This window comes from Hippichthys cyanospilos, chromosome 15, assembly GCF_059441005.1.
Source record: "Hippichthys cyanospilos isolate Australia breed blue-spotted pipefish chromosome 15, RoL_Hcya_1.0, whole genome shotgun sequence".
NCBI lineage: Eukaryota > Metazoa > Chordata > Actinopteri > Syngnathiformes > Syngnathidae > Hippichthys > Hippichthys cyanospilos.
Window position 1 is genome coordinate 7,566,596 of NC_142383.1, and position 12,853 is coordinate 7,579,448.

The following is a 12,853-nucleotide window of genomic DNA, read 5'->3' on the forward strand; positions in this document are numbered from 1 at the left end:
ATATATATATATATATATATATATATATATATATATATATATATATATATATATATATATATATATATATATATATATATATATATATATATATATATATATATATATATATATATATACATTTTGTATGAGATCCTCCAGGAAATCCTTCTAAATTCTCATGGGAAGGTAGTTTTTTTTTTTTGTTTTTTTTTTAATGTCACTCATGTGCGAAATCTGCAGCAATAATGCGGAATATATACAATAGTTTTATTTAAAGGATGACAGCATAAACTGGTTTCTGTCACAACCAGGACTGACAAGACATGTTTTACCGCCTAATTATGGATTATTCCTAAAAAACAAACAAACAAAGAGACTCCACTATCCTCTCCCCTATGCCGAAGCTTCGTGAACTCTTCTGACATTTCTTCTTTCTCTTGTCTTTGATTTGTTCATCGACGCTGAAGATTAATTATGTTTGGAAGGCACTTCTCTGAATATTAAACAGGCCAATTTCTCTCTTCTCCTACAACATGTCAGATGAGGAGTATCCCCACTCCACTGACCGGTCTGGCTTGAGGGCTGCCGCTTGGACTAAGATGCAATGGCTTTTGAATTTTGACGGTCTTAATGAATGGAATTAATTATGGCTTGAGAACAAGAGGAAGTGAAAGTGAACGTGACTACACTGGACACACTTCCCTCTTTAAGTGGATGCTATTGCACATCATCTTTCTTTCTCTCTCTCTCGCTCTCTCTCTTTCTCAGTCTCTGTTTATCCTATTTGAGGGAAAGCTATATATGGATTGATTGACGTACTTTCTTGCAAAGACACACACACACACATACAATGCTATGTTTTCCTTGTTAGTGAAGGGATGAGACGGTTGCACAGGGAACCTGGTGCCATAATGAAGGACACAAACTCTATTCTTGTGTTTATTATTCAGATTATTACAGATATGTATTCAAATGCAGTGTTGCTTTTATGTCAGAAGTATTTGAATTACTCTATTCATGAACCAGCTGTACAACTGACATGTTTATGTCCTTGTTTTTAATGGATAACTGATGAACAGAAACGATGTTGATAATAAAATCGTGTTAAAATACATATGATGTCTATGGAGCCGTGAGAATTATTCCATCAAAGTCCAATCGGCAATCATTTAATGATGGCTGATGAATCCAGACACAAATGTAATTTTCTAGCACATTTTTACCTCACAGTAAATGTGAATTCAAAAATACCATATAAAAGGTTTTTTTTCTGTCTGAATGTAGCCTGTTGCAAAAAATGTCATCACAAAGCGGCTATTCATGAGTGTGCCAGGGAGGCTCCTCACACGCCTCCATCTGTCACAGTCTTCTGTGCTATTTCTCATTCATTTTCTCTGACTCACTTGTCTAATAAGTGCATCTATTTCCTCTCCTGGATAGTTATACTTTATATATAAATATATCGTCTGCTTTCTCCTATGACTCAGTCACCTCATAGTTGAAATTACCATATGACATCCAATACATGTTATGGTTATCATTTCCTCATCTTGCTGTTGGTTCATTATCACTCTCATGCATCTTGGTCAAAGCTAGCAATCTTCTCAAACAGGCGTCTTCACCTCAGGGCTGACTGAAGCTGTGCGCAAACTTGCTTCCATCACTGCTGATCTGATCGGAGCTTTGACAGTCCACACTGGGCTCCCATGGTAACATTTAGCTCTCGGCCGTGTCTGCCGTTTGACTTCAAACTCAAAACACTCCCCGGATCACTGGTTTCTGTGTTTAAATATCTCGCGCGGAATAAACAGCTTGTCGCGGACAGCTGTGAAACAAACCAAAATATAGTTTGTTTGTATTGTTTCCTTTGTGAGTAGCGAGGAGGAGCAGATGTGGTCTTGTTAGGAACAAACAGTGACCAGGAAGCAGAAGACAACAATAATCAGACACTAGTTTCAAAAACAGCTGCAGGATGGTGGTTTTAGATCATGATTTATGCACTGATATAACAGGAATGTCACATTTTTTCTCAAAATATTGGCAGGTTTGTTGGTGACAGGTTCACTCTTGAACGTTGACCACTACGTTACCGTGCTGACTAATGTTTAATCCAATTCAAATGATAAAATAGTTTAAAAAAATCAATTCCAATATAAAAGACTGATACTTGGGTCAATTTAACACCACTTTCTTGGCTGCACAAAACAAACCTAGAAATTTAAAACAACCCCAAAAAAAGTAGATCAAATTGTTCCAAGTGGTAAATGGGTCCCTTTAGGGCCCAAATTGGTTTGTTTGTGACCCAACGTGGACTCATGTTTACACCTGTGAATAACTTTGAAGCCTAAAATAACCTATAATCTAAAAACATTTGGGTAAAAATAAAACAAAAAATATTTATGCGTCAAAAAAAAACAACAAAAAAAAACACCCTGAGCGCTCCCAGTCTCCTACACGTACTTTATGGCTAAACATTTGCGGTGACGTCTATGTGGCATGTACAATTTTTTTCCAGGCTTATGGAACATGGTTTTATTTTTTTATTTTTTTCTCCCTGTATTCATTGGATTTTCCTTTCCTCATCTAAATTCTCAGAGTGATTCTTCATCAGAGATTGTGGGTTTGCTTCCAGCTTGGGCATTCCTTTGTGAAGTTTGCCTGTTCTCCCCATTCCTGTGTGGGATATCTTTGATAGTCTGTTTTTTTCTTGTATTTGAGAAATGTGCATGGTAGGTAAATTGGACACTCTAATTTATCCTTAGGTGTGTTTGTGAGAGTGAATGTGTATTTGTCTTTGTGTGCTCTGTGATTGTATGACAACCAATTCAGGGTGTACACTGCCCGATGCACAAACACAGCTGCTATGGACTTCACCACGCAAGCAAATTTATTTACGATTTATGGTTATGATAATGGTTGGATCGGTCACATTGCCTGTGAGGTCACTCCCATTTTGAGCAATAATTGGGTAATTTTCTTAGTGAAATGTTAGGTATAAAGGGGTTCCATTTATTCTATTTAAGATTTCTGCGGTGCATGGATTTGTATTAGCTTTATTTTCCTCCAACATTCCAAAAACACGTTAAGTCTCTTGAAGACTCTAAATTTTGTAGACACTGTAATGTGCACGAAGAGTTGTTTTTGTCGATATGTGCGTTGCAGTCGATTGGCGCCCAGTCCAGTTCCAGACAAGTACTTTCTACTCGCTGTGTTGCAGCGGCGTTTTTACGAGCAATAACATTCAATGTGAGCTCCTCTTTTTAGCTGACAGCTGTCTCAGTTAGTTGTCTAACCAAAGCCTTAAAAAAATCTTTTGAAAATGTTTTGCTCTCATTTCACTGAATTAAAGAAGAGCAATTCGACAGTTTGTATGTATGCAGATAAAATAATTGCTATCATTTATAGACACTACACGTCTTGCGTATGCTGTTTGTGTCGTACTTGTGTAAATAAACATTAACCATTTAGATGCAAATTCATCAGTATAGTGAGCAAAAAGTGCTGTGCTACTTACATTTAGATTTTTTTGAGTATCAACATGTGCCCATCGTTTGTTCACCATTTCTCCAGCAGCAGAATTTAGATGCAACAGCAGAGTAGCTGGGATGCCCATGAATTATGAAAATGATAGATATGAGGCTTGCCAACAAACACAAAACATGTTGCCTTCCCTATAACTACCGTTTTGCAAACGTACAAAGTGCACATACTTTAGGCCTACATGTTTTTTTTTATCACAATTGCAGTAACTTTGGATTTCACTTACAATGACTTTCAACTTATTGTCATTGTGTTTTATTTTAAGTATTTTCCCAGGCTTTTATCCCTGACTTGCTAAAAATCTGTTTAAATTATATAAACTGCAATGGGGCGAAAAACAAAAAAACAAAACAATCTCTCAACGTCAGATATAGTTCTAATTACATTTAGAAAGTGAACCTAATGTTCTGTCCAGTGGGTGTACACTTGAGCATAAACAAACACAGCTGCGCCATACGTATTTGTTGGGAATGTTGTGGAGCAGAACTTTGGTTTAATCTCAGTACTGTTCTCTCAACTGGAGGGGGGCAGGTCTCAGTTCTCCATCCCTCTCACACACACACACACACACACACATACACACACACAAACACACACGATGCCATGCATGAGCCATTAGCAGCCGGTGTGTGTGATCTTTCTAAATGGAGGAAAAGGCCATATCTCCTGTCTGAATTTTTCATCCCCACCCTCTCTGTCTTTGTACATACTGATAAATAAGCAATGAATCTTGCGGACATAAAACTGAATGGACTTGATTTTATGTCCTCCATTGCCAGAAGCGGCACATTTTCTCCATCTTTCCTTCTCGCTCAGTGAAGCTTTTCCTCTTTCTGTGTTTTAGAAGCTAAATCTTTCACCATGTTTCCTTACCCTCCACTTACCCAGTGAACCGTGGTGACAATCTCCAGCTTCCGATGTGCGTTGCAAAAGTCTTATATGTGCTCATGCAAGTGTCTGTTGCATATGCCACTTGACCTTTTGCTTTGTTAATCCACCACAAGTGATTTAGAGTTAGAGCACTGTTGGTGGTGAATCAGTCTGCGAGGCAGCCTTGGAATTCGAGATCTCCGGAGAGGCCTGGGTGAAGATTAACACATGAGTATAAGTCAAAGTGTCGCTCCCGGATAATGCAATATTCGTCTTATTGGGGATAGGCTGCTGTAGGGGCAAAAGAAAGAGAGACATATACGTCAGGGTTTAATAAAATGGTCATTTGTTGCCATCTGGTGGTTGGATTTACACCTCTAATTTACTTTAGCATGATCGCATAAAGATTGTCTCTTTTTTTAACAGTGGCGCATGTTTCTTTTTTCCAAATATAGTCGCAATTTATCATTTTGAAGTTTTATTTATGTCGGCTGCCGTAGTTACTAATCAACTAAGCACCGCCTTTTACGTTTGCTAACCAATCAAATATCAGTGTGTCCATAGCCCGCCAGACATAAACTTCCTGTTTCTCTTTATACGTCTTAAAGCAGGCACGCGAACTCGAATCTTAATGTTAGAGCAAATATGAATTCAGAGCAAGTGTCTGAAAATATCGGGGACCAAAATATGTCAGCAAGCCCGATTTCGACACCAGAAGGGAATGACCAAAAGAGAGCACCGTTGAAAAGGTCAATTTTACGGACGTTCGATGAATGCACAATGAAGTTAGCCTTGAGACGGACATCTGTGTTTTTAAACGATATCGTTAACACGTTTTCTCAATACATCCTCTTTTCTTCGCTGATAAAATATGAAATAGCCATTTAATGTTTTCATCAAAGAATGCTTGCCTAATACGAATAAATTATTTAATTACCATTACAATCACTTGTCATTGTCATTTATTTTGATAATATTTTAAATTAGGAGCCATAAATATGCCAACTATAAAATAAATAAATAAAAATCTGTTGTTCTTGTAGAACTCCTTTCTCAAACTTGAAGAAAGTACACTCCAACTTCAAATCACCGGTAAGCTCCCACCTCAAAGGATTATGATATTATTATTGTTGTTGTTGTCATTATTATTATCTTTTTTTTTTTTTTTGGTCGGTGGGGGATCAAAGGGTCAAGTAACCAACCCTTCTACACTGAGTCCTGAAGAAGAGGTGGAGGAGCTGGAAAAGAGGAGAATGCAACTGGATGCAGAGATTACTCTGCTGGAGTTGGAGTGAGCACAGCTGCTTTAGTTCCTTTAAAATTGAATGTGCATATAATGCATGCACCTTACTTCAGGGGACTGCTCAAAAACAAGCCCCATTAAATTTATCTTCATTCTTCTTCATGGATAAAATAAAGTTGTGTTTTCTCAGAGGGTACAAAGTGGAGGAGCTGGACTGTCACATTGATATGCTGCATGAGTACAACGATATCAAGGACGTTGGACAGTCTCTCCTGGGCAGAATAGGTATGAAAAATGATCATATACACACACTACAGATCAATACTTTGATGAATGTACCTGTAGGTATGAAATGACAATGTACTTTGTGCAGAGGCATTTATATGAATCTGATAAATGGCTCTAAATTATTACATTACACACATTTAAAAACTAAATGCAAGTACCTGAATATTGGAAAATAGAATAGAAATATGAAAAATGGTAATATACACACATTACAGATCAATACTGCATTTGAATATGCAGCTGTATTTAACAGAGATTTTAAGTTGTGAGGGGCGAATTGACCTTTTGGCAACATTAAAAACAAACATAACTCTGGGATTGTGAACATTTGGGACAGCTATTAAGAAAAAACACACTCTTCCTGAAAGTGGTTTGTGAGCCTGGTAGCATTATCATTACCCATCTACTGTAAATGTCATTTTCCAAAAGGTTCATGTCATTTCATGGCCTCACTGAAAAATTGTCATTTAAAAAAAAACACAAAAGACATCCCTTGCATATCCTGTTTCTTAGGGACACAAGTAATTAAATTTAAAAAAATTGTCTGTTAAAAGAAAATACCAAAGATTGTAGTTTTTCCATCTAAATAATGACCAAAATCAAAATCAAGTATTGTTTCTCTTTTTTCACCATGTTTGCTAATAATGTTCAGTGTTTCACAATACAGTATATTACAATAGGACAAAAAAACACAACCCAGCCTTTGAAGACCTAAGCAGTATATGTTAGTAGTGAACATGCACCAACAAAAATTGAACATGAGACATCTTGTCCTGAGTTGGTACTTCCTTTGCAGCCACAATGGGAATCAGGTTGCCCTAGTTTAGTACAAGTGCTATGATATTATACTAAGTTAGTACACTTTGTATAATATATTTTATGTAAAAATAGAGATTTGTTTAGATTTGTGTTGTTCTGGAGTCAGCCAGTAGATGCCACCAGAGTGTTGTTTTCCTCCAGAGGATTCAAATGAAGCCCAAGCACTTACCTATGTACTGTACAACAGAGGTCTCCAACCACCGGTCTGTGGATCAACTGGCACCAAGCCATGTGGGCCGCACCCGAAATAATGTTTTGGAACTGATTTTGTGAAACAGTTCATTCATTTGTGCTTTGTTTGGCTTGATCTTTGTTTGTTGATGCCGCCTCTGGCCGCTGTTGGTATTACATTTTGTAGTGAGAAAGATGGTGTGGTTTAAAGAGCAGCCTGTCAGTGACACACACGTTTAGTCTCTGTGAAATCTGGCCCACAATGTCTCTAAGTTGTACTTTCTTTGAAAGAATGTTGATGTATGATAATATGGCCAACATGTGTTTGTTTGTTGATCCGGCAACTTGTAACTGCCAGGTGTTTCCCTTGAAATTAATAGCTTTTGTAATTCAGTTTGATGATTGACTTAATGTAATTTGTGTACATTTTTGTACATTTTGACCTTACATTTGACTTCACCTCTCTATTTTCCCTCCTCTTTTTTCCTTCCTCTTTTTTTCTTCCCTGTGCACTAGATAGTTTGGGTAATTTTGACATGTTCATACAATTCTTTGGGGTCACGTGATTAGATTTGCCCTACTCCCACAGAAAGCAAGCAGTAAACCAATCAGTCATAGACTGAGTATATGGTATGCTTTTTTTTTAACAGTAATATTAATTATATGCCTTCTAATTGGCTTTACATTTTAATGTTAGCTGTTTCAAGTTCATTGTTAGTTTTCAAGTCATTGTAAATTTGATAACTTCCCTACCTGAAAGAAGTTTGTTTGCCCATGGAAGATTTGATCTCTATTTCATAATCAAGTCATATCTTTATTGTTTCTTTTTTGTAAATGCTACCATAGTTTGACTGTTTATCATGTTTTCCTCAAGAGTTTCAATCCTCACATTAGTTCCTGGCAATGGGTTGTACCAAGTACATTGGCATATGCATTAGCTATAGGATAAAGAAAAATGTACAAACACAAGACAATGTTAATGTAAATCAGTGAAAGTTGTAACATACACAGTTTTACCTTTTGAACAGCCTTAGTTTTGCTCAGGTTTCATTTTCCCCACAGTAAATTAGCTTGTCATAGTTATTTATTTTATCTTTTTAGTTTAACAATAAATAATGTACAGTATTTGTACATGTTCTTCTGGAACTAAAATTTGATTATTTCAAATTATGATACTCAATAATGAAATCCTTTTGTTTTTATACACCACTCCAAGTGCAAGTAACCTAATAATACATTTAGAAAGCTACAATATCTCGCCCGGTGACACAAGACTTCATACAAGGCAGTTGATGCACAGTTTGTCAGCCGCTGTTTTGCTTTGGTTGGAATGCTGATTTCAAATGAATTCCTTCTGTTCCTCTTCAATAATTTCATTGTTTGTAGTAACTTCAATATTTACCTCCTCTTTCCTTTTCACGTGAAATTGAGTCGGAACTGCAGAAACACGTCAGTTTAATATACTGTATTGTAATTACGGTTTACTACTGGTGAATTCTCACTGGAGTTATGGCGCCCCCCAGAGTGCATAGTGCCCTTGCATCTGTTATACTGTATTATCTGATGTGAAGTGTTTAACATTCCAGTGCTGCTTTTATTTAGCCCCGCACTCCACAATAAATAGCTCTTATTATTAATGATGTTGTACTTTTTTTCTCAAATAGGATGATGTAAACCTTTCACTGAATCTGGTTTTATGAGGCAGTGTATGCGTAGATAAGTCATCTTAACTCAAGGTTGTATTCAGATGATTGTGTGGTAAAATGTTTAGAAATAACAAGGTTCAAACGCCTGCTTGAAAATGCGGAAGTTTGTCTAATTTAAGCCTATGTGAGGAAAGCTTGGATGAATCACAGCCAATATCATAGGCGAAGGACTTTTTACCCACTTTTACACTCATGACAAGGTGACCTTTTAACTTGTTCTCTTCATTTCACACGTTTATTTATTTAGTTATATCTTGACACATTACAGTTTTTTGTTAAAGCTTGCTTCTCTCGCAGTGCACTCCAGTCACATCAATAATGAGTCCTTTGTAAATAGAGGTAGCATTTCCCTTTCTGCACAATGACCATCATTTACAACACTTAGACACAATCACCACCTCTGTCCACCATTTACACACATGAGTTCAGTCTAATACAAACACGCAGAAACTTCCTCCCATTTTAAACACACTTTCACAAAGAACCCACGCTTGGACGACGGAGTTTGACGCGCTACACGCCGTCACGCTGGGGGCGCACACGGGTGGGCAGCATGTCGCGAGAGAATGGTGATGTGAGGAGATGCTCTGCAGTACTCGAGACAACTGGCACTTTGTTTCGCAACATGTTCATCTGTCAGCCACGCCATTGTACATCTCGACGGGTGCCCTTTATTTATTTATATATTTTACTACCATAGAATACATGGATGTACTGTAGATGATGATGAAAATGTCCCTGTGGATATCCCTAGGATTTTAAGAGAATCATTTAACATTAGTAATATTATTTACTATATTTAAGTACACATTAATCTTAAGTAGGCATTAAAAGAGATAAAATGCAAACGCATAAAAGATATCTCTATTGATTGTAAATTGAGTAAAATGTATTTTATTTCTAATTGCAGATTAAAGATAACCACAAAACAGGACAAGTCCAAGAAAAATAATTTTGCCTGAAAACAATCCGTTGTGAAATTTTCACTTCCATAATAATTACAAGCAAATTCCAGGATAGAGCCTCCATCCATCTCGTTTCTTTCATCGCTTGTTGCTCAATAGGGTCCTCAAAAGCTTGCTGGTGCCTATCCCAGCCGTCTTCAGGCAGTAGGTGGTTGCCAACCAATCGCGGGGCACACAGACAAACAACCACTCACACTCACAATCACACCGACAGGCAATTTGGAGTGTCCGACATACCTACCATGCATGTTTTTGGAATGTGGGAGGAGACCAGAGTGCTCGAAGAAGCACAGACTGAACATGCAACTCGGCACTGGAAGGCTGGGGTGAGCTGGAATTGAATTCGGGACCTCTGGACTGCGACGCAAACGTGCTAACCAGTCTTCCACCGTGCCGCCCCAGTGAATAACAATAGGTTGAAAATGAACTAAATAAAGCATACATGGGTATGTTGCCTCATTTGCTTTCAGCTATGAAAACATGATGGGGCATAGACAAAGCGTCATCATTGTCTTGTTCCAAATACAATCATTTACCAATGTATGTGTACTGCACATTTAAAAGACAACAAAATGTTGACACCAAATATGCTTTAAAGGCACCCAAAAATACAAAAAGATAAATACTAATTACATTTTTTGTTAAAAATTAGTCATTAGGTTTTTGAACACCAAAGATGTGAGCCTGGTCATTGTTTTGTAGTTTGTTTTAAAAAGACGATGAGTGTTGGGACTTGGAAGGAGAGAGGGGGTGACCCTGCCATGAGGTTTAACCCCTCCTGCTTTTCTATTTCTTGCAGCTGCTCTACGCGGGACCACCACACGAGACCTCTACAGCCACTTTGGACTGGAACTGGAGGACTAACAGTAAAATAATAGTTTGGAACATGCTTAAAAAGTTGAGCAAACGGTTCGCTTTAATTTACTAGGACATGTATTACAACCAGAGTGCATGAGTTACTTAATAATTTATTTAATAATAGTAATATTTAAGATGTTAAGTTATGTGTACCACTGTCACCAACCATTCATTAGGAATTTCAGTTAACACCATCCCACAATGCATCCCACAATTCAAAGTTTGAAGCAAAAATGTATTCTTTGCTTCAAATTAATTTCCGGCATCAATCGAAAAAGCTGTGCAGACAGTACAGATCCCTGGCGCCGTAAGTTACGTCACCGATTCAGTTTGGTTTGCCTGACATGAGTAAAGACAGAGTAGGGTGTGTCCTTATCTGTCTTGAAACAGTTTGTGGGTTTTCACACAGAAATTCAGTGGCTTTTAGTGATGCTGTGTCTACCCCCTTCCACCCACCGAAAGAATAACTATATATAACTAATTTTTTAACTATAACTATATATAATAACTATAGATTTGTCTGTCCGATTGTAAAAGATAACATTGAATCAAGCTTTTAGATTTTATCTTTTAGACTTTGATATTGGTGAAAACACCAGCAACTATTGATAAGGTATAGCAAGAACATCTCACAAGAATGAGTTTGTTCAAGGGCACAAAATGAGTGTAGCGTAAGGTAAACATTCATGTAAATTACTCATTATAAAATCAGTTCACCTGAGGTGGTTATCGATTTTGATTTCTTTGCTACCATTGCTCTCACTGCAGTTAACTGATTTTCTATGGAAGCAACCTGTGGGGTACCACAGGTATGTTATGAAGGGCAGGGCTCAAAATAATTTTTGGGGGGAACGGTTTTGCTGATCAATGATATCAGAAAAGCAAAATTGTCATTTTTAGGAAAACAATTAATCCAAGTATGCAAGGATTCATTAAAACAAAACTAAGACAACAAACAAATGAACAAATGGTTACCTTTTTATTTAAATGATCAACTTTTTATTCTAAAATTAACATGAATAGCATCAAATATTTTTTGTCACTAAACTTTTTCATATAGTTTTCAAACAAATATAAATTTGAGCTCAAAATTATTTCTGTTACAGTATGGTTATTTAGTAAAGCTACTTTGATTAAAGAAGGGTGAGATGCACTCTAATGTAATTTTGACGCATTTATTATGCAGATCTCAAAGAAAAAAAAAATGACTTCCCTGCCATGTTGTTCATTTTCTACATTGTGGAAATAATTATTCTGATTGACATGGAGTTTTAGATGTGCACATTTTTTATTTTATTTAGTTTTACTTCAGACTGGGGATGGGCGAGTAATGCAACCAAGTGTTGTTGTTGGGCGCATACAAGATCTTATTTCAAGGTATCGGTACGCACGATGTGAGTTGATACTGGCTTTGCACACTTTTTTGGAGAAATTTACAATCATGAATTACAAATGACAAATTACAAGAAAATTGAGTCATTTAATCAAATTTAATGGAAAATACATTGTTAGCATAGCTCGGTCTTAGTTTAAATGTTGTGTTTGGGGGACATTTTGTATATCAAAAATACTCTGTGACTTCTCGTGTTGAGAACTCGTACTGATACTGGTCTGAAAAAAGTGGCATTGAACATCCCGACTTCCGACAGATTTGTTTAAATAAATTGCATATTTACTCTTTAAAAATGCACTAGATACAAAAGGCTTGTGGCAGAGTATCAAGAGGTCTAAGAATACTGCATCCATGCTAAAAAGAAAAAAAATCCCTTTGTGTGGGATGGCCAAAGACAAGAGATTGGTCAAATGGAAAAGTAAGTGCAGCATTTTCAAATTTACTCTCTGGCACCTATGAAAAAAGAAGAAGAAAAAAAAAAAACAAGGCTCCAGAAGTTATATTTCTGTTTGCAAAAATGGTGAAAACAGTTGAAAAGACATCGTGCGTACACTTGAACTTGGTTTCATTCGGGCACTTATTTAAAAACATCAACATGCCTAGTTTATCATTGTTTTGAGAGACACTGCAACCTTCTCATGCCATCGACCGTGTCATCTTCTTACTGTGCATGTGCGTACTTGATTCAGGTAGTGGGTAGAAAAACAAAGATTGAATTCCACCTTTTATCATAATTACCAAAAGTTTTAGCCGTTTTCAATGCGACACCTAATATGCCTAACTGACAACATCACATTTACTTTTTGTTAATGCATTTCTTAGATTATTTTTTAATCACTTGTGACCTGCAAGCTGATTTTGAAGAACGTCTGGGTTATTAAGAGTCTCGTTTAAATAATACTCACAAAATGCCAAGCATAGTAAAATTTAATTAACAATATTGCTTGCAATCTCATTTTAACAGAGTGCTGTAAATAGGATTTTTTTTTTTTACATTAGCTAAGTAGAGATTATTTGC

The 12,853-nt window shown here is 36.7% G+C and overlaps 1 protein-coding gene across 1 annotated transcript; it reads left to right on the plus strand.

The window, feature by feature from the left end:
* Window positions 1-4,687: 4,687 nt before the first annotated feature.
* Window positions 4,688-11,171, plus strand: swi5 (SWI5 homologous recombination repair protein). The gene is made up of 5 exons (XM_088435505.1): window positions 4,688-5,141; window positions 5,436-5,484; window positions 5,580-5,683; window positions 5,826-5,920; window positions 10,384-11,171. Exons 1-5 carry the CDS (start codon window positions 5,038-5,040, stop codon window positions 10,446-10,448), a joined length of 417 nt encoding a protein of 138 aa, XP_088291631.1. The 5' UTR covers window positions 4,688-5,037; the 3' UTR covers window positions 10,449-11,171.
* Window positions 11,172-12,853: the final 1,682 nt, after the last annotated feature.